Source organism: Mytilus californianus, unplaced genomic scaffold, assembly GCF_021869535.1.
Source record: "Mytilus californianus isolate M0D057914Y unplaced genomic scaffold, xbMytCali1.0.p SCAF_5, whole genome shotgun sequence".
NCBI lineage: Eukaryota > Metazoa > Mollusca > Bivalvia > Mytilida > Mytilidae > Mytilus > Mytilus californianus.
The window spans coordinates 2,730,527-2,757,115 of record NW_026262701.1 but is presented as its reverse complement, the minus strand read 5'-3'; the positions used below and the strand labels follow the sequence as shown (position 1 = coordinate 2,757,115).

The 26,589-nt window shown below is 34.1% G+C and overlaps 1 protein-coding gene across 1 annotated transcript; it reads right to left on the bottom strand.

Annotated features, from left to right (window-relative positions):
* On the bottom strand, positions 1 to 24,976 carry LOC127702988 (hemocyte protein-glutamine gamma-glutamyltransferase-like). Its single transcript, XM_052207353.1, has 15 exons — positions 24,775 to 24,976; positions 20,817 to 20,923; positions 18,808 to 18,993; positions 17,735 to 18,004; positions 16,317 to 16,435; positions 14,904 to 15,011; positions 14,260 to 14,437; positions 11,871 to 12,006; positions 11,210 to 11,313; positions 10,263 to 10,378; positions 6,454 to 6,583; positions 5,338 to 5,625; positions 4,712 to 4,872; positions 4,241 to 4,377; positions 1 to 301 (listed from the first exon to the last, which is right to left on the bottom strand). Exons 1-15 carry the CDS (start codon positions 24,852 to 24,854, stop codon positions 145 to 147), a joined length of 2,277 nt encoding a protein of 758 aa, XP_052063313.1. The 5' UTR covers positions 24,855 to 24,976; the 3' UTR covers positions 1 to 144.
* Positions 24,977 to 26,589: the final 1,613 nt, after the last annotated feature.

Here is a 26,589-nt window from a genome sequence, read left to right as displayed (position 1 = left end):
ACATTTAACTTTTTTTTATATAAAGAACAATCAGATAGACATATATGTACGTAATGATATAGCAGCCACACGAAGAGATGATATAATGTGATGATGAGATCATCTTTTGATTGCAGATAAGATCATAGCACACCTCGTCTAAGTTCATCTCAAATTAACCACCTTAAACCGACAGCTGCCTTCCATGCCCACAATCTCTTTGGAGGTAAACTCGACCACGATTTCCCGTCTCGATCGGTATTTTCTCCTTGGTTTTAGTTTAACAGTCTCTGACCAGTCCTTGTCTGGCAACAGCGATCGCCTGCAAAAATAAATACAGTTACGTTTAAAAATTTGATGCAATTTAAAGTTCAAAGATAGTTAGACAAGATTAACTTTTTCATTAAGAGAAACCCACACATTTTTAATTAGATATATGTTTAACTTCTTTTCGAAAGACAATTTCTTAAATGAAAAATATTCAAATGTTTCCATTTAGAATAACATTAACGGTAACGAATAGCATTGTTCATTTAATTTACTTTCTTTGTTTCTGATGTGACGAGTTTTTCAAACACTGATTAAAATGACAAAAAAAAAACGACAAGAATTTCAAAACGATGATAAAAACTGTGAAACTAATAATGAGTCTTTTGCATAAATGAAACAATATAGATATAATCGTTGTCTACATTTATAAATTAATAAACAAGCTAACATTATGAAAATGTGTTGGTGGTGAAAACCACAGGGTAGTGTTATGCGTCTAGTGCATTTATGCCGCTGACTAGCATTGTATGTGAAAAGAGAGCCGAGTGCGTCAGTCTCTCCTGTCAGTACATAGCCTCTACTCTACCAAGACTCCACTGGTGCCTCCTCGTGGTAACGCACGGATACTGGTCTCACTCGAGGCCAGGCCAAACTGATGGAGATCGGGGAGCAACAAGGGCTCCATAGATGCAGTGTGTAGGCCCACCGGCGTGTGGATATGCCCTAGCACTCACCAACCTTGTCCCAGTTATGGGTAAATAGTCGGTCAGATGGGGGTTGATAGCCCAGAAAGGCAATACATCTAGGAGAGACAACTCTGATACCAATCCGGGTAGATCTTTGCTCGTAAGCTTTGGTTGGCATTCGATCTAGAGGAATTGAACCTCAACTACAAATCCACTGTCCCTTCAGGTTAGGGGGTTGAGCACAAGACTAACTATCTCGTCTCATAAAAAAAAACTCTAGTCACGGAAACCAGACCAGTAAACATAAACAATTGCAACGGTATACCAGTGGATGCACGTTGTCAAGGCAACAGCATGAACGTTGTTAGTGAAAGCTTTCTAGAAGCTAACAACAGGAAAAGCAACCTTCTGGGGCCGAAAGAACATCTAAAGATAGGAGCATGGAACGTACGAACCATATATGAATGTGGGAAGACTGCCCAGGTAGTCAAAGAGATGCAATCGTACAATATTGATATTCTTGGAGTAAGCGAATGCAGGTGGACTGACTGTGGATTTGTTACTACATCTACAGATGAAACTATTATATATTCAGGTAGAAAGGATAATAAACATCACAAAGGGGTTGCTTTCATCATGAACAAAAAGGCTAAAGGTGCACTCATTGAATGGTCACCAGTAGATGAGAGAATTATTGTTGCAAGGTTCCATTCCAAATATGCCATGTTGACAATGATGCAATGTTATGCACCAACAAATGATGCAGATGATGAAACAACAAAATTTTTTTATGAGAAACTTCAAAGTATTACCTGCAAAACACCACGACATGATATCCTTATAGTCTTAGGTGACATGAATGCTAAAGTAGGAAATGACAACTTAGATAGAGAAAGAGTAATGGGCAAACATGGCGCTATAAACGAAAATGGAGAACTACTTGTTGATTTTTGTGGAGATAACAACCTTGTTATAGGAGGTACACTTTTTCCACACAAAAACATCCATAAAATCACTTGGAACTCCCCAAATGCTCGTGATAAAAACCAGATAGATCATTTGATGATAAACGGAAGATGGAAAAACTCACTCTGTGACGTGAGAGCTATAAGGGAAGCAGACTGTGGTAGTGACCATCACTTGATCTGTGGTAAAATTAGGCTGAAGCTAAGAAAAGTAGTTAAGAATAGAACTAACAAGAGCGAAATATTCGACACAGTCAAACTAAAACAACATGAAATTCTGAAGAAATTTAAGATCGAGCTCAGAAACAGATTTCAAGTGTTAGAAAACCTACAAGACAATGAGCCAAGCACTGTAGAAAGCTTAGAACACGGATGGAGTAGGATTGAACTGTGTTTAAAGAAACATCAAGAAACACTCTAGGACACCGAAAACGTGAAAGGAAGAAATGGATAAGTGATGACACCTGGGTTAGCATTCAGCAGAGAAAAGACATAAAGACAAAACTGAATAGCACAAAATCAGAACGAATCCAAACTACTCTAAGGAAAGAATACTCAGTCAAAGACAAAAAAGTAAAACGTAAAACAAAAGCAGATAAGGCAATATACCTAGAGACACTTGCCAAAAATCACGAAAGAACTAAGTGGTAAACAGACAAGCTCTAGTGTACCATTTAAGTCCAAGGATGGTAAAGTACTAGCCTCAGAAAGTCAACAACTTTAGAGAAACATTGAACACAGAACACCAGGTAGATGTTTCAATTATAGAACAGTTTGGAATGGAACTAGACATAGATATTGGGGAAGTATCAAAGGATGAGATCAGAAAGGCAATACTCAGACTGAAGAATGGGAAATCACCTGGCTTAGATGCAATAACAGCTAAAATGCTTAAAGCAGACATAGAAACTAGCACAACCATGTTTCATGAACTGTTTAGACATATCTGGAGGCATGACACTATTCCCAATTGTTGGGCAAAGGGTCTCATAATAAAACTACTGAAGAAAGGAGACCGTAGTGACTGCAACAACTGGCGTGGTATAACTTTGCTGTCAGTATCAAGCAAGATACTAAACAGAATAGATGATGCTATAGTTGAAATTCTGAGAAAAGAGCAGGCAGGGTTAAGATCAGGAAGAGGATGTATCGACCATATTTTTACCATCAGAAATGTAATAGAGCAAAGTATAGAGTGGCAAAACAAACTAGTCCTTTATTTCATCGACTTTCCTAGAGCCTTTGACAGTATTAAAAGAAGTTGCTTATGGGCCATCCTTAGAGCATATGGTGTACCATTTAAAATAATCACCTTAATACAAGCTTTCTATAACAACTATGAATGCTGTGTATTACATAATGTTCAACAGTCAGAATGGTTCCAAGTAACATCTGGAGTACGACAAGGGTGTATAATATCTCCGATCTTATTCATCACAGCAATAGATTGGTGTATGAGAACAACATTGGGAAATGAAATCACAGGCATCAGATGGACAATGAATTCCTTTCTTGATGATTTAGATTTTGCTGATGATATCTGTCTACTTTCCAGCAACAGGAACAACTTGCAGAACAAAACCACCAGACTGAATGAAACAGCACAAAGTATAGGCCTGACTTTAAATAAGAAGAAGACCAAGCTCATGAACATCAACAGTAACAAAATACAACCAGTGTACTTGGGAAATAACATCATAGAAGAGGTTGAGGACTTTACATATCTTGGAAGCATGCTAGCATGCTAAGTAACACCAATGGAACAGCAAAAGACATAAGAGCCAGAATTAGCAAAGCCAGATATGCATTCTGCCAATTACAGCCCATATGGAAGAGAAGGTCAATCAGTCTGAAAAACAAAGATTAGAATATACACCAGCAATGTGAAGTCAGTCCTTCTATATGGGGCAGAATGCTGGAGAATTATCCAATCAGACATGAAAAAGCTTTCCTCATTCCATAACACTTGCTTGAGGAAAATCTGTAAGATATTCTGGCCCAATACTATAACCAACAAAGACCTGTACCACAAAACCAATCAGTGTTGTATTGAGACGGATATTAAAAAGAAGAGATGGCGATGGATTGGCCATGTATTGAGGAAAGGAAATGAGGATATCACCAAGATTGCTTTGCGATGGACACCTGATGGTAGCAAAAAAGAGGGAGGCCAAAAGAGACCTGGCGCAGAATGGTAAAAACTGAGATGAAAGACCTTGGGAAAACCTGGAAGGAGATTGAGAAGAAGGCATAAGACAGGCAAAGGTGGCCTCTACTGGTTGAGGCCTTATGTGCTGACAGGCACGAAGAGGATGAGTGAGTGATTATGAAAATACTTACGTATGCTCTAATTTTACTGCATCTAAGCAGCCAGGACTTTCCACATAAAAGGCACACTGTGTCAGTTTAAACCCTGTTGTGTTTGTAAATTTTAAAGTTGCTTCAGTCTCTTCACCATACTCCACCTCTTCTGGAACCTAAATTAGACATAAAGAAGTACAAATATATCAATCTAATACGGAAAAAAAATCGAATGCAATAAAAGTCAGAACAAAAACTGCTTTTCCTTATAAAGTAGATAAAAAGACAGAGTAGCAACAATAATATTGCTATTTTATAGTACCAAAGACGAGAATCTTTTCATAATTTTTTGTTTCATCAGGTCTCCAATACACGAGAACGTTTTCAAGGTTACAGCAATTACAATCTAGAAAATATCATGTTTTAAATTGTAATTTTTCAACAATATTTAAGGACCCACAACATGTTACGTAAATTATTGTGTACACTTTTTAAGGGTTCTATGCATACCTCAATTATGATTTCAGGTTTATTGAGAACAAATGATTCTTCAATGGCATGCATTCTGCCTGTAGCTACATTCTTTCCAGTAATAAAGATTTGGAAGCGAGCTTCTGGATTCATGGTAGGTCCATATTCTTTATAAGTAACAGGTAAAACTATCTTCTTTTCTGAAAGGACAAATGTAAGCTATGTTAAAAAATGCTGATATAATAAGGGATTCAATTAGGAAATATATTTGTAAATGAAAGTGATCAATTATAGGACCATATCAAAATAATAGAAATTTCTACAAAGTCTTTTCTTGAATAAAATAATTGTGAAAATATGCTATGTTTTCACATATTTATAGATTTAGGTTTGCAGTGCGACCAATGCACGATATTTATACAGTGTTGGTTTCATTTAAATATGGGGGGGGGGGGAAACAAATTAGTAAGACTTAACATTTTTTAAATGAGAACTGATCAGATCTATGTTTCATTTTGATTGGGTCTTTCCCCAAAGATGATCTCTATATTTACCACAGATAAGCAATTCGCATTCACAGTTCATAAATGAAAACAATACAAACAAAGTAAATTCCATTTTAACTAATTAGGTAAAGTGGGTTAATAAAATAAGAAGTAAATCACCTTCTCCAGCTTCAATGCTTTCAGTAAATTTCATGGTCTTCACACGTTTACCAGGAAGGCCAGTATAGAAAGAATTAACAAGCGTCGATTTTACAATGATATCCCTTTTCTCATCTGCTACATTCTTCACCACGGCATATACAGAAAAGTCTTCTCCAACCATAGCATTGTGTGGCAGTAATATATTGAAATCAATCTCCTTCTTTGTTTCCAACTTATAAATGTTCTCCTTGCGACGTGTACTAAACCTATTTACGAATTTAACAACTCGTCTCTCCTCATCTGAATCTGAAAAGCAATGCAATATGAAATTCTACAAATAACATACAAGTATTGCTGGAACTGACTGAACTTACTACTCTATGTTAATGTTCTTCAGGGGGACATGTTCTAAATGTTGATATGTATTACGATTAATGTAAGCTATTCAATTTTTATGTATGTAAAAAATACCATAGCAGTATACGCTTATCCTGTCAATGCTCTTTTCTGGGTTCATACAATTCCCTCAGTAGTCACTTGGTTTTGATTATTCAAATCATAATATTGTCACTGGACGTTAAGCAAACAACAATCGATCAATCAATCAAATTATAATTAAGAGATTTTAACATTGGCAAACTGCTTTTACCACGTATTCATTACCTAATAATCGTCTAATGGGGACAACACTATATTTGTCATTAAGGTAAGACAGGTGTACCAACAGTTTAGTCTTTAAAGATAGACGTAGAGAGAATAAACCATATACCCTTTCAGTTTTTGAATCTAGTTTGTATCAACGACTTCATAGCTTTATCAAATCATGAAAGAGAGTTTATGTATGTTCACCAATCAATAAACATTCTTTTATGTTGTGTTTTGTATTCTGTTGTTTGTCTTTTGGTAGATTTTCGTTTTTTGTTATAGACTTGAGTGTTTGAATACCCCTTTGGTATTATCCGCCTCTCTTTTAAAGATGTCTTACTTACATTCTGAGTATTTGTATTGTCTTACTTACATTCAGAGTATTTGTATTGTCTTTCTTACATTCTGAGTATTTGTATTGTCTTACTTACATTCTGAGTATTTGTATTGTCTTACTTACATTCTGAGTATTTGTATTGTCTAACTTACATTCTGAGTATTTGTATTGATCATCTAACAATTCAACATCATCACTATCAACTGCCTTTGTACTTATATTCCAACCAACAGAGTGTCTGTCTATCTGCATGACTTCCATAGTACCTTTATCTTCATTCACCTTAAGGTAGAAATATAATACACAAATGTAGACAATCACAGCACTAAACCCATACAAAAGTATATAAATTGTTTTTTGTATATCTTTACAAGTTGCTATACAACAATATGAAAAAAAAACAATCTTAAAATGGAAGAATGTTTGTCTTACAAACAAACAAATCATATAAATGAAAACAAAAATTCCTTTAAAATGTTTTACTTATTCTGATGTTTCTTTCATTCTAATTCATACACGTTTTAGACTGGGATTGGATGCTTGGATAATTGTTGTTTTTTTCACATTGAATGCAAGTATTTATGAATCTTTGAGACAAATTTCAAATTCAAAGCAGGTGTTTTCCAATGGACACGAATTATCGGCATCAAGAAACAAATCATCTACGCATACAAGTTACAAACGTTAAATCTACGTCATGTGATCTCCAATGGATAGTTGTCTCTGATACGACATCTATTTATTTTTATATTTGTAAATAATGTTTAGACTAAAACAGTCCTTAAGATCAAGTTACGATCTAAAATGTTTAAACATAAAAAAATTGTAAAAATCGTAAAGTTTATGAATATTGTATTTAAGGATACAATCACTTCAAATGTCATAGCATTTAGTACAAACAGACAACAATGGGAGTTATTTACTTTAACTGTCCTTTCTATCTAAATGAAAGGGCTATTCTGTTTAATGGTCTTATCTGTGTTCCCGAAGGATGCAATTTGGACATAAAACTATTGGATTCTGGGAAAGATACTCTTTCCTTTGATCAAAATGTGCAAATTGTTAAAAAACAAAACTTGGTATAATATCAACATAGGTAAAATACACATCATCATCATCATTATCCTAATCTCTGTCGTTCTTTCTGTATCCCCTTTCCTTTTTTTCAGTATAGTTTATTAATGTTTATGTTATTTATATTATATAATGCATGCTCACATTCAATTTGTATTGTTATATATATTGTAATGTTGAGAAAACTTCATAAGTATGTTTTATATGTGTCTGATCCATTTTGCTTTGCACGAATACAATATGTTTAAATAAAACAAAGGGAGTATAAACAATAAGAGGTAACAGTAGTTAACCGATCTTCAAATTAGAAAAATCAGTTTGAATATATTAAACAAAGAAATAAAACCCAAAAGATCGCATACTCTCAATTGAGAGAGAGAGAGAGAGAGAGAGAGAGAGCGGTTGTATCGACATGGCACGTAAGTCCCGATATACATACATAATTCGAAATGCCAATCCAGTCCAGTTTAAATTGCCACCATAGAGAATAAGGCACAGTCTATAAACTTTTAGAGCAGACGACTTTTCCGGTTTTGAAGGATCTTATACCGCTACAACACATCTCTCGTAAGTTAAGACACAAAAATATCGTAGCAGACTATCGGTCAACGTGTTCATTATTTGTTAACAGAAGAGAAAGAACTATGAGTTAACTGACAATAAGAGTAATTAATCAAAGCCTTAAAGGCTGTAAAAGCAATTGCTGCCATGTTAATGTTTTGGGGACTTTTTCATCCACATATATATAAGAATTCAACCTGACAGGAGTGTTGTCTAGTGAGAAGTAAGAAGGTTTTAACTTTATATCAATAAAAGACTTTAGCAGAAAGTCATTTTTGATATGTTTTATATTTCACAAGGAGACAACACGTTTACCAGGCTAAAGTTGGGGTCAAATTTACATATGCTGAAACATATAACTCAAAAAGAAATTATCCCCTGGTAGTGTTTGTAACTGGGCAATAATTTCCTTTATATTGATTTAATTTTAACAATTATCATAATCAATTTAAATTTAACCATTCAATTAAAACATTTCAACTTTCCAGACGCAAATGTTGAAAAACGGGAAAGAAATAAAATATCTTACAAGACATAAACATGTAAAAAATAAATATATATTTCAGCTTACTAAAAATATTTTCATAATGTTACTTTGTCTGCATTTCTTAAAACTAACTCCCAAACTTTATTGCTCAGTTGATATGTGTCATCCTCATGCGGTACGAGATTTATAACTATAATTCTCATGCAATCCCGAAAAGGGCCCTTAGGGGGGTCATCACAGACAAACATGACATTAAATCGTCAATATACGAACAAGAACAAACAGCTCTTCGTTGCTTTGATATTTATCAATTTTCAGGAAACATTGCGAAAAATGATCTTCAATATTTCGAAAACATGTGAAATAAAATTGCAAACACGGTGGACCATCGAGTGTCAACACACGTAGTAGACTCTTCCACTGGAAAGACGAGGATAATGGTTTCATCATTTGTCATGCATACCCAGTTTTGATTATGATATCCAAAAGGACGTACTTTTTTTCAATCTATGAAACTAGAAAATTCCAAATTATAAATATCTCTTCATCTGGACTTGGCATCTATCACGTTTTGACGGGTCCATTTCATTAGTAAGGTGATCGATAAATCTTACGGAGTTATGACAAAAAAGGGAAACGAACTTATTGTTATATGTTTTTAACAAGGGTTTCGTTCCGCTAAATTATTTGCGCAAACAAATCAACAAAATAGGTCAGTTAAGTTTGTCTATTTTTAGATTACAGGTAATCATTTAACACTACGTATAACCTGTGTAGTGATTTTGATTTTACGATAAATTTATGAATGAACGATAATTTTATGAATGAACAAGAGCACCTGGCCTCGTTCTTAGAGAAACACCAATTAAACATATAAAACCGTATTTAATAAGAGATAATTCAGTAAAATTTTCAATACTAAATCAACAACTGAAATGATTCGATATTTTGTTGAAACATCGTACGAAAGGAGAACGGAATCGCAGGTATAAAAATGCACTTTATTCACTCGGACTTCTATGTTTTTTGATAGTCAAACGGTTGTCCCCGTAAATACAAAAATACATCTACAAGAACATATGCTGAAACCTCTTAAATCCACTAACGTTTTTCAAAAGTTTCAAGCTATGTATTGCATTAGAAAACATACATAGGTGTTTAAGAATGACAGACCAGGAGCCTGTTTAACAAAATACTATGGCTTGATCTGGGCGGAGTCTCTGATTTGCGTCACAAAGATGGCCATACGCGATGGCATAAAAGCAATTGCTTTAAAAATTAAAGACACGTGAAATATGTTGCCAGAATGAACATGTGTCTAGTAGGTTTTACAGCTATCAAACAATCTGAAAACAGACTGACCAGATACTAACTGACCATTATCAAGTAAACCTAATGAAAATATTTCACAATTCACTGATGGAAAATATTTTTTGTTTCAGCTGTCGAGATCAAAATGAATACATTTGAGTTTAAATACTACCATGATTTCCAATGGATCCATATTTCAGATTTGTCTGAATATCATGCAGTCGCATCCACGATTTTGTTTGGTGTCAGCCTAAGCCCGAATTAATTTCTGAAAGGGAATTTGACCAAAACGGGGAAGTTGTCTTTCATGTCACACCAACAAAGTAATTAAAAAGCAAGTCAAATTAATTCACCTTTTACTACTTCGATATATTGGGTAGGTTAGCTGTCCTTGGAGGAAATATGACAATTGTTTTGTAAGAACCAAACTTTTAATAGTACGAGCATTGTAATTCCCATCTTAAGTTAATTTTTTTTATTATCAATTATCCTGCAATTTAAGAACTATATGAAAAGAACCAATTTTACCTCCCAAACAATTCTATCTCCATTGACCTCTGAGAACACAAAACCAACATCGTAATTAAGGTAAACATGGCCATCTTTAACTGCACGTAAAGGAGCTGGTCCACATCGCATTACACCTAAAAAGCAACATAATTATTGGATTGGTTCCACATCATCAGTAAACTATTGATAGGAATTCAAAACATCAAAAACTGTAAATTAGTCCATTTATTATCATAAATGACAACTATAAAATCATTTACAAGATACAATTTGGCTTGTAGTGGGTGATTAAACAACTCACTAAAAATGAACTTACAAATCACTTTAATAACAATTGTATTTTATACAATAATTATCTCTTTTTAAATTTATGATATCTGCTCTTATGCGTCTTTGTACATTTTAAAACCAACAAAACTGACAATACATAATAGCTTACATACCTTCACTGGTTTCTTGGGGCATTCCATCGTGAGCAGGAGAAACTGACAATACAAATCTTACATGCCTTTACAAATTTCTTGAAGGGTTCCATCAAGAGTAAGAGAAACTGACAATAAAATGCTTATATACCTTCACTGGTTTCTTGAGGCATTCCTTCACGAGCAGGAGAAACTGACAATACAAAGCTTACATACATTAACTAATTTCTTGAGGCATTCCATCGTGAGCAGGAGAAACTGACAATACACATAGCTTACATACATTCACTGGTTTCTTGAGGCGTTCCATCATGAGCAGGAGAAACTGACAATACAAGTCTTACATGCCTTAACAAATTTCTCGAGGGGTTCCATCAAGAGCAGGAGAAACTGACAATACAAAGTTTACAAACCTTCACTGGTTTCTTGATGCGTTCCATTGTGAGCAGGAGAAACTGACAATACAAAGCTTACATACATTCACTTGTTTCCTGAGGCGTTACATCATGAGCAGGAGAAACTGATAATGCAAAGCTTATATACCTTCACTAGTTTCTTGAGGCGTTCCATCATGAGCTTGCCAACCGTCATAACCATCTGGGAGATCATATCGTTTAAACCAAGACTCATTCCAAACATGAAAATTCCTGCAATACATCAATGAGGCTGAAAATTACTTACAACCATCAACAATAAAACAACAAACAAGAATAAAAAAAAAACCAAAAGTGTAGCTCAATGAATCAATGAGAGTACATGATATCTGTAGCAAAGAACCACACAGTTTCATTTTGCTCAAACACCAATTGCCTTACAAGTGTTTTTGGACATCTCAAACCACAACAACACTCAAAGCTTACTATATCAGTTTTGTTAATACAAAATATTTAATATCTTTTTATAAAACACTGAACACTTTATACGATAAAAACGCGTCACAAATTCTGAATTTTCATCGGCGCACTTTGGTGGAGAGAGCCAATCAGCTGTTAGCTTAATGTTGTCGATATATGTAAATCACGAGCTCATTCCTAATGAATAATTGACGATTTTTCATTGGATAGGCCTTTTAGGCTTAAAGAAAGCCACCGTAGACCAGCGGACTATAACGAGTCACTGGATTATTAGGGTTACATTAAAAAAAAACTTGTCAAGGAAAATAAAACTTTATTAGTCAGGTTGATGGTTTTAAAAGAAAACTTACCAAACAGAATCGTCTAAGTATTCTAAAGGTTCTCCCTCAGCGTCATAATGCCTATCAATTGTCATACTACAATCAGTATCGTGGGCCGACTCAAAATTAGTCACAGATCGTGTAGGTATCCCTATAGCTCTACATACTACAATGTAAAATATGTCATACATCGTGGGCCGACTCAAAATTAGTCACAGATCGTGTAGGTATACCAATAGCTCTACATACTATGTACAATGTAAAATATGTCATATATCGTGGGCCTCCTCAATTTAGTCACAGATCGTGTAGGTATACCAATAGCTCTACATACTTCAATGTAAAATATGTCATACATCGTGGGCCGACTGAAAATTAGTCACAGATCGTGTAGGTATACCAATAGCTCTACATACTACAATGTAAAATATGTCATACATCGTGGGCCGACTGAAAATTAGTCACAGATCGTGTAGGTATACCAATAGCTCTACATACTTCAATGTAAAATATGTCATACATCGTGGGCCGACTGAAAATTAGTCACAGATCGTGTAGGTATACCAATAGCTCTACATACTACAATGTAAAATATGTCATACATCGTGGGCCGACTGAAAATTAGTCACAGATCGTGTAGGTATACCAATAGCTCTACATACTACAATGTAAAATATGTCATACATCGTGGGCCGACTGAAAATTAGTCACAGATCGTGTAGGTATACCAATAGCTCTACATACTTCAATGTAAAATATGTCATACATCGTGGGCCGACTGAAAATTAGTCACAGATCGTGTAGGTATACCAATAGCTCTACATACTTCAATGTAAAATATGTCATACATCGTGGGCCGACTGAAAATTAGTCACAGATCGTGTAGGTATACCAATAGCTCTACATACTACAATGTAAAATATGTCATACATCGTGGGCCGACTGAAAATTAGTCACAGATCGTGTAGGTATACCAATAGCTCTACATACTACAATGTAAAATATGTCATACATCGTGGGCCGACTGAAAATTAGTCACAGATCGTGTAGGTATACCAATAGCTCTACATACTTCAATGTAAAATATGTCATACATCGTGGGCCGACTGAAAATTAGTCACAGATCGTGTAGGTATACCAATAGCTCTACATACTTCAATGTAAAATATGTCATACATCGTGGGCCGACTGAAAATTAGTCACAGATCGTGTAGGTATACCAATAGCTCTACATACTACAATGTAAAATATGTCATACATCGTGGGCCGACTGAAAATTAGTCACAGATCGTGTAGGTATACCAATAGCTCTACATACATGTCATATATCATGGGCCGACTGAAAATTAGTCACAGATCGTGTAGGTATACCAATAGCTCTACATACATGTCATATATCATGGGCCGACTGAAAATTAGTCACAGATCGTGTAGGTATACCAATAGCTCTACATACATGTCATATATCATGGGCCGACTGAAAATTAGTCACAGATCGTGTAGGTATACCAATAGCTCTACATACATGTCATATATCATGGGCCGACTGAAAATTAGTCACAGATCGTGTAGGCATACCAATCGATTTCAACATCCACATTCTGACCGGACGTGATTGCGAATTTATACAACCCTCACAGCTAAACTGACGTCCCACATTGACAACGGTTTTACCGCCAGTAGGAAGGCAATCAAAGCGACCATATTTCTATACCCCAGAAACATTTGGGTTATTATCTTTTTGGATCTTCTTATGGTTTTAGTTGCAATCTGTACACTAATGGCGGTTTCGATTGCCTGGCATCTAAATTAAGTTCATGGTAAATGAGGGATAATAACAGTCAAGAGCCCTACAAACTTCAACTTTATACCACACTGTAGGCCAATACCATCTAATATGTCATGTACTCCTTGATCTGTGCTATTTCGGAGCATAATGATGTTACAATTTCTTCTAAAACATTTATTTCTGTCAGTCTTACTGTAGTTACAATGTTGTGCTGACAAAACGATGTTGTAAATTCAATTCTGTAAATGTTAGCACAACCTTGAAAGACAATTATGCAAGTTGCAGGGTTCTAGAGTTTGAAATCTAGTTCAACCCCCAAATTCTATGTGAAGTATCAGAGTTCGAATTCAAGGACAGATAACCATTGTATATGAATTATATTAAATAACAAGGTTCTATATAGTGTTTTGTGCACTGTTCTACGGTATTATACGGTTCTATATAGTGTTTTATGCACTGTTCTAAATAATGTTTTGTGCACTGTTCTATAAAGTTTTTTGTGCACGTTGGTCTTTTTCTTCTATCCACGGTGTTGTCTGTCTTTCTTCGATTTATGGTTTTTAGTTTCATCTCGAGTATCTCCCCCTTTTTTTTCTTACAAAAATAAAAAACTAGTATCAATGTACTCACAGGTCGTAGTCAGACCGGAAAAGACCCAACATTGTCCATATTTGACTGGTTCCTTGGTTTCCATATATTGTTTGATGATAGCGACACTTCCGGTCCATGCAGTTGGCTTTGTACAATCTTCAGGGTATTCTGCTGTCCATCTTCCCTCCAACATACCATCGTTATCTAAACTGTTTACCTTTAATTACACATTTTGAAAATAAGATACGAAGTGGACAATGGAAATTTATACATGACACAATGTTAGAAATAAGGACGACCGAGGTTCCATTCATTGGTCATTTTTTAAAGTTTTTGAGCATTTTCCTACGTCTTCAATTATTTGCTTAGCTCTGCTCATAATTCACACCACAGCTTTGTGACATCGAAACGATTTGTCACAGGAGTTTTAAGATTTAATGTAATCGTCACAATATAAACCTTTCGCGATCGTTCACTCATATACAAATCTCGCAGCTAAGCCGAATGTTACTTCATATGTTTGGTGTTCGAGCTCACAACGAAGTAAAAATTGATTTGATTAGGGATTATGCCTGGATTTCTGAAACTTTTCAGAAAATATACCTGCCAATACTAGTAAACGACAATTTATAATGTAAACTGTACTGTTAATAAACAACTAAAACAAGGTAAATGGTACTCACAAATGCCGATATTGTCCGAATGATGGATACAGGACTATTTCTCGCTTCGTCCGATAACTCAGCTTTATCGAGAAGATAGAATACAGCATCTAATGCAGGCTCATCAAACTACAAAGTATTATTTGTTTTAGAACTTGAAAATTAAGATATCTTTCAAACTGTTATGATTTTGAGAGACCGCCCAAAATGAAACATAAATGTTAAAACAGTCCTTGTAAAATTAAAATGAATTTTCAGCTACGTATTAATTGACTGATTCAGTATTTTATTCCTCAAATATTGTTCATTGTCCAAATTTATTCAGTAATGGATGTCTAAAATCTATGGCTATTGTCTGTTTATCTTGTAAAATCTTGGACTGGTAGCTCAAATAAGGAATGTCATTTAATATTTCATATCATTTATCTATTTTATAAGTGCATAAACCCTTTTCCTTTACTAAAAAAAAAACCAACATTTAACACAAAATATTTCTGAAATGTGATTTTCGGAGCTCGTCTTAATATATTTATCCTTTTAAGAAGGGGGCCTCGGTGGCCGAGTGGTCTAAGTAGTTACTACTGTAATCACTAGCCAGTCAACACTGAGGTTGTTAGTTCGAACCCCGCTCGTGCGGGTGCACTCGAATCCAATCTTAATTGACTAGGATTGACAGTTTTCCTATCAAAGGTCGGTGGTATTCTCCGGGCACTCCGGCTTCCTACACCAATAAAAACTGGCCGCCACGAAATAGCCCAAAAGCGGTGCTTAAAAGTGGCGTAAATACACCAAAAATCAAATCAAATCCTTTTAAGAAAAAATGCAGGACACAACTTAAAAGGATAAACGCAAATCAAGTAAGTTCAATAACATTACATTTCATTGAGTGTGTAGGAAAAGGTAAAATCTTTGGTTCGCTTGCTTGCTAGCTGAACTGTGAAATCATTATTAGGTTAGGTAAACTACCCTCCTTATGAGTAGACTAGTACGACAGACAGATAGAATTGGTTATCTGTAGGACTAGTCTACTCATAAAGGAGGGTAGTTTACCTAACCTAATAAAGACTTCACAGTTCAGCTAGCAAACAAGCTAACCAAAGATAATACCTTTTCCTACATACTCAATGAAATCGGCTGTAATTGATTGGTCGTTGGTATTTTACGTCTCAACAGCAAAAAATGCTAAATCGAGTAGAGGTGATGAACATAAAATTTTGAACATGTGTAATTAATACAAATGTTGAATACCAGTATTTCATTTTGGTTTAAATATTATTTGAATATACGAACATCATTTCCGCGCCATGCATAACAGTACACTTCCCTTCCCACCAACGAATTGTAAAAAAAAAAAAGACACAGAGAAAAATTAAACAGAAAGAAAAATAAAAAGATTTTATATACAATGGTATTCAAATGACTTTAGTAACAAACCTGTCCAAAGTTCCAAGCTCTGCCAAAGTTTCTCCATTTACCTCCAACCCATATTCTACCTGAATCATTCATCACGTATTCCTCCCTGTACGACGAGTTTTCCATGTAAACAGAATCATCTGAAATACACATTTAAGTATGTGTTTTAAATCACGATCGAAAACTAAACAAAATACAGATCTATGTATGTGCTTTAAATTGCGATCGAAAACTGAACAAAATACATACTTATGTATGTGCTTTAAATTACGATCGAAAACTAAACAAAATACAGATCTATGTATGTGCTTTAAATTGCGACCGAAAACTGAACAAAATACATACTTATGTATGTGCTTTAAATTACGATCGAAAACTAAACAAAATACAGATCTATGTATGTGCTTTAAATTGCGATCGAAAACTGAACAAAATACATACTTATGTATGTGCTTTAAATTACGATCGAAAACTAAACAAAATACAGATCTATGTATGTGCTTTAAATTGCGATCGAAAACTGAACAAAATACATACTTATGTATGTGCTTTAAATTACGATCGAAAACTAAACAAAATACAGATCTATGTATGTGCTTTAAATTGCGATCGAAAACTGAACAAAATACATACTTATGTATGTGCTTTAAATTACGATCGAAAACTAAACAAAATACAGATCTATGTATGTGCTTTAAATTGCGATCGAAAACTGAACAAAATACATACTTATGTATGTGCTTTAAATTACGATCGAAAACTAAACAAAATACAGATTTATGTATGTGCTTTAAATTACGATCGGAAATTTAACAAACTATATAAATAAACAACTAATATCTAAAAGTCCACGAAGGATAGCAATTTTTCGATATTTCCTCCATAATAATTCGAAGGAACTATGTACCCTTGATGTTTAATTATCTAGTCTTTCATCTTATTCAATTGATTAATGACGGAAACAATTTACTTTATATGAACAAATGGAGATAAGGGGTATACGTCAACGAGACACCAATCCAAATACATGCACAAATAATCAAGATACATCTACAGGGCAATATACAGAGACATCTACAGGACAACATAAGAGACATCTACAGGGCAACATACAGAAACATCTACAGGAAAACATACAGAGACATCTACAGGAAAACATACAGAGACATCTACAGGAAAACATACAGAGACATCTACAGGAAAACATACAGAGACATCTACAGGGCAACATACAGTCTTCAACTAAAAACACGTAACTGTATAATATGTTAAGCTCCAAATGCTATTTTATAAATCAGCAGCCATTATTTTTTTTATTCAGGTTGTAAAATATCATTCAATTCTTGCCTAAATAGGGTTAAGTCTGTGATCTAACAGAAGTCAATGCAGAAGTTACAATGGTTTTAGGGATTAAGTTTGGTTGGTTCTATGTGACTTACCTTTACACCATGGGTTGAAGAGGATTATAATCCTTCCATCAAATTTATGTCTGGAACTTTCCTTGTCATCGTTCAGTTTGGTTTCAACAAATAATTCGTAATCTCCAATACAGGCATCTGGTGGCGTTGTAATGACACATCTTAACGCTTGGGATTCCTTCTTTTCTGTAACTATCTGCCAACATTTACCGACATCAGTAGTTGTTATGGTACCGTTAAGATTTAGAGGTATACGTATGATTGTTCCTTTACTTTCTTTTGGTCTGGATCCTAGAAATATATATACTGATTAGAACAACTTTTCGGCACCATGCGCATTTATTATATTTGAAGCCTGGCATAAAGATCCGTGCTAATGAGGTGTCTGGTCGGAACGGAGATGTTATAAATTCCTAAGAACTTCAGTGAGGCCACGATTTCTGAACGTGGAGAACACTTGCAACAATTCTTTGATGGGTCAGTCAGTGACGCATCATAATGCAAAATGTGTGCTCAATCTTTAATAATCATAACCTCTTTATCTAGTGAGAGACAAAATTTCCTGTCCTCATCCTGTCAATCCATTTTGCATACAGTATCTACCGTATCGATTTATGGTTTTTTGTGTATAATGTTTTTTTTCTCAATTCTGTTTAAAAGGTTCATCAAATAGTTTCCACTGGACATTCAGCATTGAACAAGAGAGGCGAAAGATACCAAAAAGACTTTCAAACTCATAAGTAGAAAATAAACTGACAACGACATGGCTAAAAAAGAAAAAAGACCAACAGACAAACAACAGTACACAAAACACAACATAGAAAAATAAAGACTGAGCAACACGAACCCAACCGAAAACTGGGGGTGATTTCATGTGCTCCGGAAGGGTAAGCAGATCCTGCTCCTCATGTGGCACCCTTCATTTATTTATCCAGAAAAGTTGAGATTTTTTTAAGCTATTTATTTATTACGATTATATACATACAAATGGTTTTATCTGTTGATCATTGAAAATATATTCTCGGGAAATGAAATGTGTTTTAGTTAATAATGATTTTAGATATTTTGTCAAATTTGACATTGCACTATCTTACCAAACACAAACTGAACAGTTACGTTATCATATTCAACATCAATGTCACGGTCAAACTGTACGTCCACTTTAAATTCCTGACCACGGCGTAGGATGACATCTTCTTGATCGTAATCGAAGGTATTATGTGCCTTTCTGTTCTCATTTTTCAGGGTGTCTACTTTGGAAACAGAGAGTACTTTGCCAGCTGTAATATGAAAATATATGTTATTATTATTAAAGCCCTAGAGAGAGGGATAACAATATATGTTTTGCATTCTTAAATGAGAGCCAAATAGTTAATATTGGAATTTGCTATGTAAATCGATCTGAAACACTTAAACATTCAAACCACCGCCGTAAATTTCAGGATAAAAGCAATAAACGTGAGTTGTCGGAAAATAAAACTTTATTTGAAGTCGCTCTGAAACAAGCGAATAGCTCGGTCTTCTCTTAAGATTCAGACACCCTCTCCCTTTTTGTATCTTTTCAATCTCCACCTCCTATGACATGTAAGTACTGTAAGAATTCAAGTTTAACATGTTTGCATTAGATGTAATCCCCTCATATCTGAGAGTCGTCAGCCCCGAAAATATGAGAGGATTACATCTGATTTACATAGAAGAAATACATAAATATTTTATCTATTCTTTTGTTCTAAATAGAGCAATTAGTTTTGATAAACAGGAAAAGTGTCATTATACTCAAATTTTCCAGATGCAGTAACACTTTCAGAATCATGGATTTGGAATGCAATCTTAAATTGTGTCTATTTTTCTGTCATGAAATTGATATCTTATCACTGCTTTTATATGGGTAATAAGAACCGCTGTACTATCTTGTCTTTTTCTGGTTAAATTGCCAAAATCTGAACGTTTTGCTGATAAATGATAACACTTCTATGTAAATAATGCTATAACTTTAACAAACTGCTATTAACGATACCAAAGAATCTGAGGTACTATTAGTTACATAGTGTGCTAGTGACCTAATACGATATATCTATGGGGTCAGTAAATTCCATATGGGGATTCGAGCGAACCATATATATCGTATTAGGTCACTAGCACACTATGTAACGAATTTATCTTACCGACTATCTTAACATGTGGTTTTTAGACTAGTGGCCTATCAAAGTTATTAAGTCTTCAATACTTAGTATTAAGAACCTACTTCCATTGGTCTTTCCAAAAACAAATGCCAACAATAACAACTTGTTAGCTTTAAATGTGTTTTATGAATTTATTTCAATCGTTCATCATTAATTTCTTCCGTCTGTTAAAACCTTTCAGATTTTTCCTCAACACCGTGTTGTTTTTATAAAGGGAAGTAACACCACTACTAACAATAAGCCCCGCCTACTAACCTCATATGAAATATACACGGTCTCCACGCGGTTGCTTTTAAACCAATCATATTCCTATAAATGTATAGGAGGTAAGATAATGAATATTATCCCCTGAATGTTAAAATGATTTGGATCATCCCCCTTTTGCACAGAAATGCACTTCTGCTCTTAAGATTATGGAGAATTTTTGTTCTGAATTCCTACACACAAATAGACATACGTTTCTTGTTCTCTGGCTCTCTGCAAGATTAAGGAGTTTATTTTGGAATTCCTCGTCTGTTATCACTTTTTGCGCTTTTACACACCAACGTTTCTTATTCTCTTAAAGATTATGGTTTTTATTTCGGAATTCCTCCCATTTATCACCCTTTGCAATGCAATACATTACTTTTAGACTTGGGAGTTTATTATTGAGAAATTCCTCGTCTGTTACCCCCTTTGCACAATAATACACTTGCATTTCTTATTCTCTATAAGATTAGGGAATAGAGAATGGAAACGGGGAATGTGTCAAAGAGACAACAACCCGACCAAAGAGCAGACAACAACCCAAGGCCACCATTGGATCTTCGACGCAGCGAGAAAATCCCGCAACCGGAGGCGGGCTTCAACTAGCTCTAAATAATACGGAGCTTATTTCTAAATTCCTCGTATGTTCTTCTATTATACTGTAATACACTTACGTTGTTTGTTCTCTTCAAGATTAGGGAGTTTATTTCTGAATTCTTCATCAGTTAATGTATTAGTTCTCCCTTCTGGATTTTCTGCTAGTTTACGACGCCGTCTTGCTCTGAAACACAGGAAGAGAAGGTCTTTTCATTGATTTAATTCAAAATCTAATATAAACAATACCCCTTATTTCACCTCTAATAAAATCATAAAAATACAATGTAACCTGTTAAATCTCCATGTCAATATTTGTCATCCTTATGAAAGAAATGTTTTAAAAACCAAATTGAAAGACATTACAGCGTACATTCAAACTAATAAATAAATGTTCATGCTCGAGTAACAAGTATTTTTATTATGAAGCGTTACATTAAATTATGCCTTCCAGTTACGATAACATTTATTTTCTAACTAGGTGAATTAGAGCGGTTAAAAAACGATTACGATTTGGGATAGGGGAAGATGGATAAAAAAATTGAATAATTTTAGAGAAGAAAGTTCGGTCACATAATTGTTCAGAATATTCTACTAAACAGGAAATCCTAAAACTTCCAAGTAATTAAAGCTCTACACATAAGACAAATTCTCACATTAAATCAGGTTCATAGTGGCTGGAGAGTTAGCTGGTAAATATTTTGTTTAGATGTTTATGTTTATTTCATAATACTACTCAGCCGCAGTTACTGCGTAACAGTAGCGAAAATACATACATGTGTATACTCGAGTAGAACATAATAAATATATAAATATAAAGCATTTTGAAACGAACTGATTCTATTTCACACAATACTTTGCTATTATAATGGTACTATTAGAGTGAAAAAAAATCTGAATCATCAAACTTGAACTGTCCATTATCAAAATGCATGGATAAAATTAAACTTTTGACACATTCCAAATAGTAATACAATTCAGTTTGGTTAATTATGAAAATGATGCTCATTTTAAAAGATAGTAATAATTTTGTCATGAAAAAATCGCCCAATAATTCTAGGAAGGTTTGACACGGGTTATGTTCTTCTCATATATTTTATGATGGTATAATACTAAACCCCTAACAGGAGGGATTGTGCCTGATATTCATATGTTGAAGACATAATCTTTCAATCAGTTTAATTGAGGTCTGGAGCCGGCATGTCAGTAACTGCTAGTAGTCTGTTGTTATTTATGTATTATTGTCATTTTGTTTATTTTCTTCTTTTTTTTCTATTCTGACATCGGACTCGGACTTCTCTTAAACTGAGTTTTACTGTGCGTACTGTTGTACGTTTGTTTTTTCTACATTGGCTAGAGGTATAGGGGGAGGGTTGAGATCTCAAAAAACATGTTCAACCCCGCCGCATTTTTGCCGGCCTGTCCCAAGTCAGGAGCCTCTGGCCTTTGTTTGTCTTGTATCATTTTTAATTTTAGTTTCTTGTGTATAATTTGGAGTTTAGTATGACGTCCATTATCACTGAACTAGTATACATATTTGTTTAGGGGCCAGCTGAAGGACGCCTCCGGGTGCGGGAGTTTCTCGCTGCATTGAAGACCCATTGGTGGCCTTCGGCTGTTGTCTGCTCTATGGTCGGGTTGTTATCTCTTTGACACATTCCCCATTCCCATTCTCAATTTTATTGTACACAAAAATTAGAAAGAATCATTGTTTATATATTCTATCATAATTTTCATATATATGCTTAAGTGTAATTTTTTATATAAATATATCTATTAATTATTTGGACTCAAAGTGTCATTTCAATAGTATTATGTGTATATCAGCTTTCTGTAGTGCTATGACGAGTAACAGAATGTCAGCCAACACAGTTTTATTTTTAGCTCACATGGCCCAAAAGGGCCAAGTGAGCTTTTCTCATCACTTGGCGTCCGTCGTCCGTCGTCGTCCGTTAATTTTTACAAAAATCTTCTCCTCTGAAACTACTGGGTCAAATAAAACCAAACTTGGCCTAAATCATCCTTAGGGTATCTAGTTATATTTGCAATTTTTTATCTCGGATTTTTAACAAGTATTTTACTATGCTTTACAATTTACACACACAAACAATGCTTTATTTGTAAGTGACTTTTTTCTTCGTTCCTTTCATGAATATACGGCTATTATTTATGGAATATTAGTTACATCTCTAAAATATGCATTGAATAACTTAATTGACTTATATCAAACACTGAAAGTATATAATTCAGTTCTTTTCTGGACTGAGCAAGTGATAAGATTATTTGTTACATAAACCTTGAACTATTGATCTCTTTTAGATAATAGTCTCAGTCCATACGGATTACGATGAACTATCAATGGGGGACTACAGGTAAACGGTAACAAGATCAAGATTTTATTCAATATCAAGTATTACATAAGAAGCTAAAAGTGATATAATGAGACTGAAGAAATATAAAACCTCAAAGACCAAATACATTTAAAAATAATGTGTAAGCTTTAACTCAAAACTGGTATTCAACTATAGCTTACAATTACGCGTCTGTCAATTTTATAAAGTTTGGGATTAAAATTTAGTATGAAGATATCCTGTTGAAAAATTTAAAGCAGGAAATATCTACACGGCCCAATACAATAGTCTATCGAGGATTTGTATACTATTAAATAGACGGTACAAATCACTCGTTAGTGATTGTTAAAAATACTGATTTAGCAATATTTTAGTCATCTATGGTATTAAGTTAACATTAGTATTTAGTTCAACCCAAATGTTCATATTTGTTTTATAATTACAGAAGATTGAATGACTGTTGCTTGCTTAACGCCCAGTGGCAAACATTTCATGCACATTGAATATGAGATTTACAGACCACTGTGAAAACTAAAAACAGCCAGACAATAAAACAATCACAATAACAGAAGAAAACTTATATTGACACAACAGCCTACAGTTAGACTGTTTAATTAACCATTCATTGGCCATATAGTCAAGCGAGATACATCATAGAACAAGTTATTACAAATAATTATTCTGTCCATAGATATGCATATGATGTCGAGGATTTAATTTCAAATGTTAACATCCCCCTTCTATTAAAGGCTTATGCATAATTTATTATTGATGGAGTAATGGCATGAGAGGATTTTAAATGCCAATTTCAGAACTAAAGCTGAAGTGGTTAAGGTTCATCAAAAGGAATTGAAAATATGACCGTGTTTACACCACAAAATCTACTATGAGCACAAACAAACTGATGCATCTAGGAAAGTTTATAGGCATGGCAGGACCTAGATATATAAAAGTTATACTTCAGAAAATTAAAAACTTACCTGGATTTTGATGTGCATTTTTTTCCAGTCTGCAGAAGATAGCAAAATAAACAAACACTTGAGTTTAAATCACTGATGGTTTGCAGATGTCTATTGTCGATTTAAATCAATTTATTATGTGAGGGGAGCTTCTCAAACCTCTTTCCCAACTTAGTTTATTTTGGCAACTTTTGCAGGAATGAAAAAAAATGAATAGCAAAATCCAGACAAGTTTCTAATTTTCTAAAACATAAAATGCATTTGAAATTTAATTATCTAGTTCCTGCCATGCCTTAAAACTTTTCCAGGTGCACAGGTTTGTCTGTACTCAGAGTAAAATTTGAGGTGTAAATACGGCCATATTAGCCAAAAGGTTATGATGAACCTTAACCTACCACATTGGAATATTTCCTTTGAAATTTCGAATCTCATCGTTTCCAAAGTATCCAGCTGTCACCATACAAAGGACAAATTTCATTTTCTGTATCATGTGATTTGATAATAAAAAACAATCATAAGTTCTATCTTAAAAGTTAAATTAAATAAAAATGCTGCAGCAGATCTACATATACATAGATGTTTATCAACCTTCACGATGGTTATAGGTTAAATATCTGGCCAGGTGGACGACACACATGGCTTGCGTTATGCCGGTATGTATAAATACACAACAATAATTGATAGAAAAAAATATGTGGTAACGAAAAAACATTTTCTAAATGACTTACGCTGTATCTCGCAAATTGTAGCGGCGTTTCTTTGGTGTTGTCGACGCGTTACCCTCAGTGGTGGATCGTCTCCGTGGCATTATATCCTTTTGGAAGGCTGGATGACTGCAATCGAGGAAAGTACTACCGTTTAGTTTTCTGTATACATTTAAAAATACGTGAGGCGATCAAGGGGAACTTGTTTTGCAAATCATATGTCGCCTATAAAAAAATAAATACGTAATGACTTTGTTTGTTGGAATATGCGCTAAAAATAAAAACTATTATTAAAAATTAAGAAAAAAAGGAAAATTTAAAGGTAAATATTTTTGAAAATAATAGTAATTCCATTTATTCATTTATTTATCATTAAATTGTTTCTGAAATTGTTGTCTTTTACTATGACTTTGTTTTTTCTTATATAAATGTGTTGTGTTATATGAATATGGATATCAGTTTTGCCTTTGTATCTTGTCGGTTAAATTAAAGTTTTATAGAGCTTATTGTACATATGTTGTACATTATTATTGGATAATAAAAAATGACTCATATGTCTACAAATGTAATTCAATGTATTATTTGTTTTCGGTCCTGAATAACATTTTGGTTAACACGTACGTGTTGTTTTCATTTTTTGAAAAGAAGTTGTGTGTAAATGTCAATAAGACAGTAACCTCACAAGACTAAGAATCAATATAACCTTGAGGTCAATGTACTTTCTTCTATAAATGCCATGTGTTAACATGATATATGTCAAGGTCTAAATCGTCCCAAATCTAAACATAGTTGGGATTTTTTAAAAAGACTATCAAAGACTTTCCATTAACACATAACTCCAAAATCTCCAAAATCTCCAAAAGACGAACACGTTTTTTTTTCTATAGATTTCAATCCTCCCTTTTTAAACCTCGATCAATGGAATGACAAATATCGCCAAAATCCCTCAACTTTTCGGTTTTGGCATTCTTCAGGCGTTTATAATCTAGATGAGCTGTTTAAAACACAATTCAAAATATTATTGGAACCTTAAAGTACAGACAATGTGCTGTGATACTTTGAATTTATAAGTAAAGATTGAAAGACTTTTGGAAAATGACCCTGGTGTAAAATAAATTCAGTGAACCTGACTAACCTTTTTTAACAGAATCAATCGAAAATCTGTCATTAAAAATATTATACTAAACAAAATTTAAGAAAATGCAAACATGTTTAACCCCGCCACATTCTGTATATGCCCACATTCTGTATATAGATATAAGAAGATGTGGTATGAGTGCCAATGAGACAACTCTCCATCCAAGTCAAAATTTATAAAAGTAAACCATTATAGGTCACAGTACGGTCTTCAACACGGAGCCTTGGCTCACACCGAACAGTAAGCTATAAAGGGCCCCAAAAAATTACTAGTGTAAAACCATTCAAACGGGAAAACCAACGGTCTAATCTATATAAAAAACGAGAAACGAGAAACACTTATGAACCACATCAACAAACGACAACTACTGAACATCAGATATGCCTGTCAGATTGGTACTTTGTGTCTAAATTCCTTCTTGAAAAGTCCCGAAATGACAAATTGAAAACAATTCAAACGAAAAACTAATGGTTTGATTTATGTACAAAAGAATAATCAAAAAACAAATATGCATACCACATCTTCTTTTTAATATGATATACAGAAACAAACGACAACCACTGAATTACAATTTGTTAACTTTCTGACTGTTTTCAGAAGCGGCGAATTTCTGTGAAACTTGTATTTGTTTAATTTTGCGATCAGAAACCCGAAATGTTGTGATATGTTGTGGTAATGAAAACAACTCTAGAAAAAGAGAG

Coding starts and splice junctions, on each gene's coding strand:
- LOC127702988 (XM_052207353.1), bottom strand. CDS start 24,854: ATGCCACGGAGACGATCCACCACTGAGGGTAACGCGTCGACAACACCA. Junction 16,436..17,734: donor CTTCAACCCATGGTGTAAAG/GTAAGTCACATA, acceptor TGTGTATTTCAG/ATGATTCTGTTTACATGGAA. Junction 11,314..11,870: donor TACTTAGACGATTCTGTTTG/GTAAGTTTTCTT, acceptor GATGTATTGCAG/GAATTTTCATGTTTGGAATG.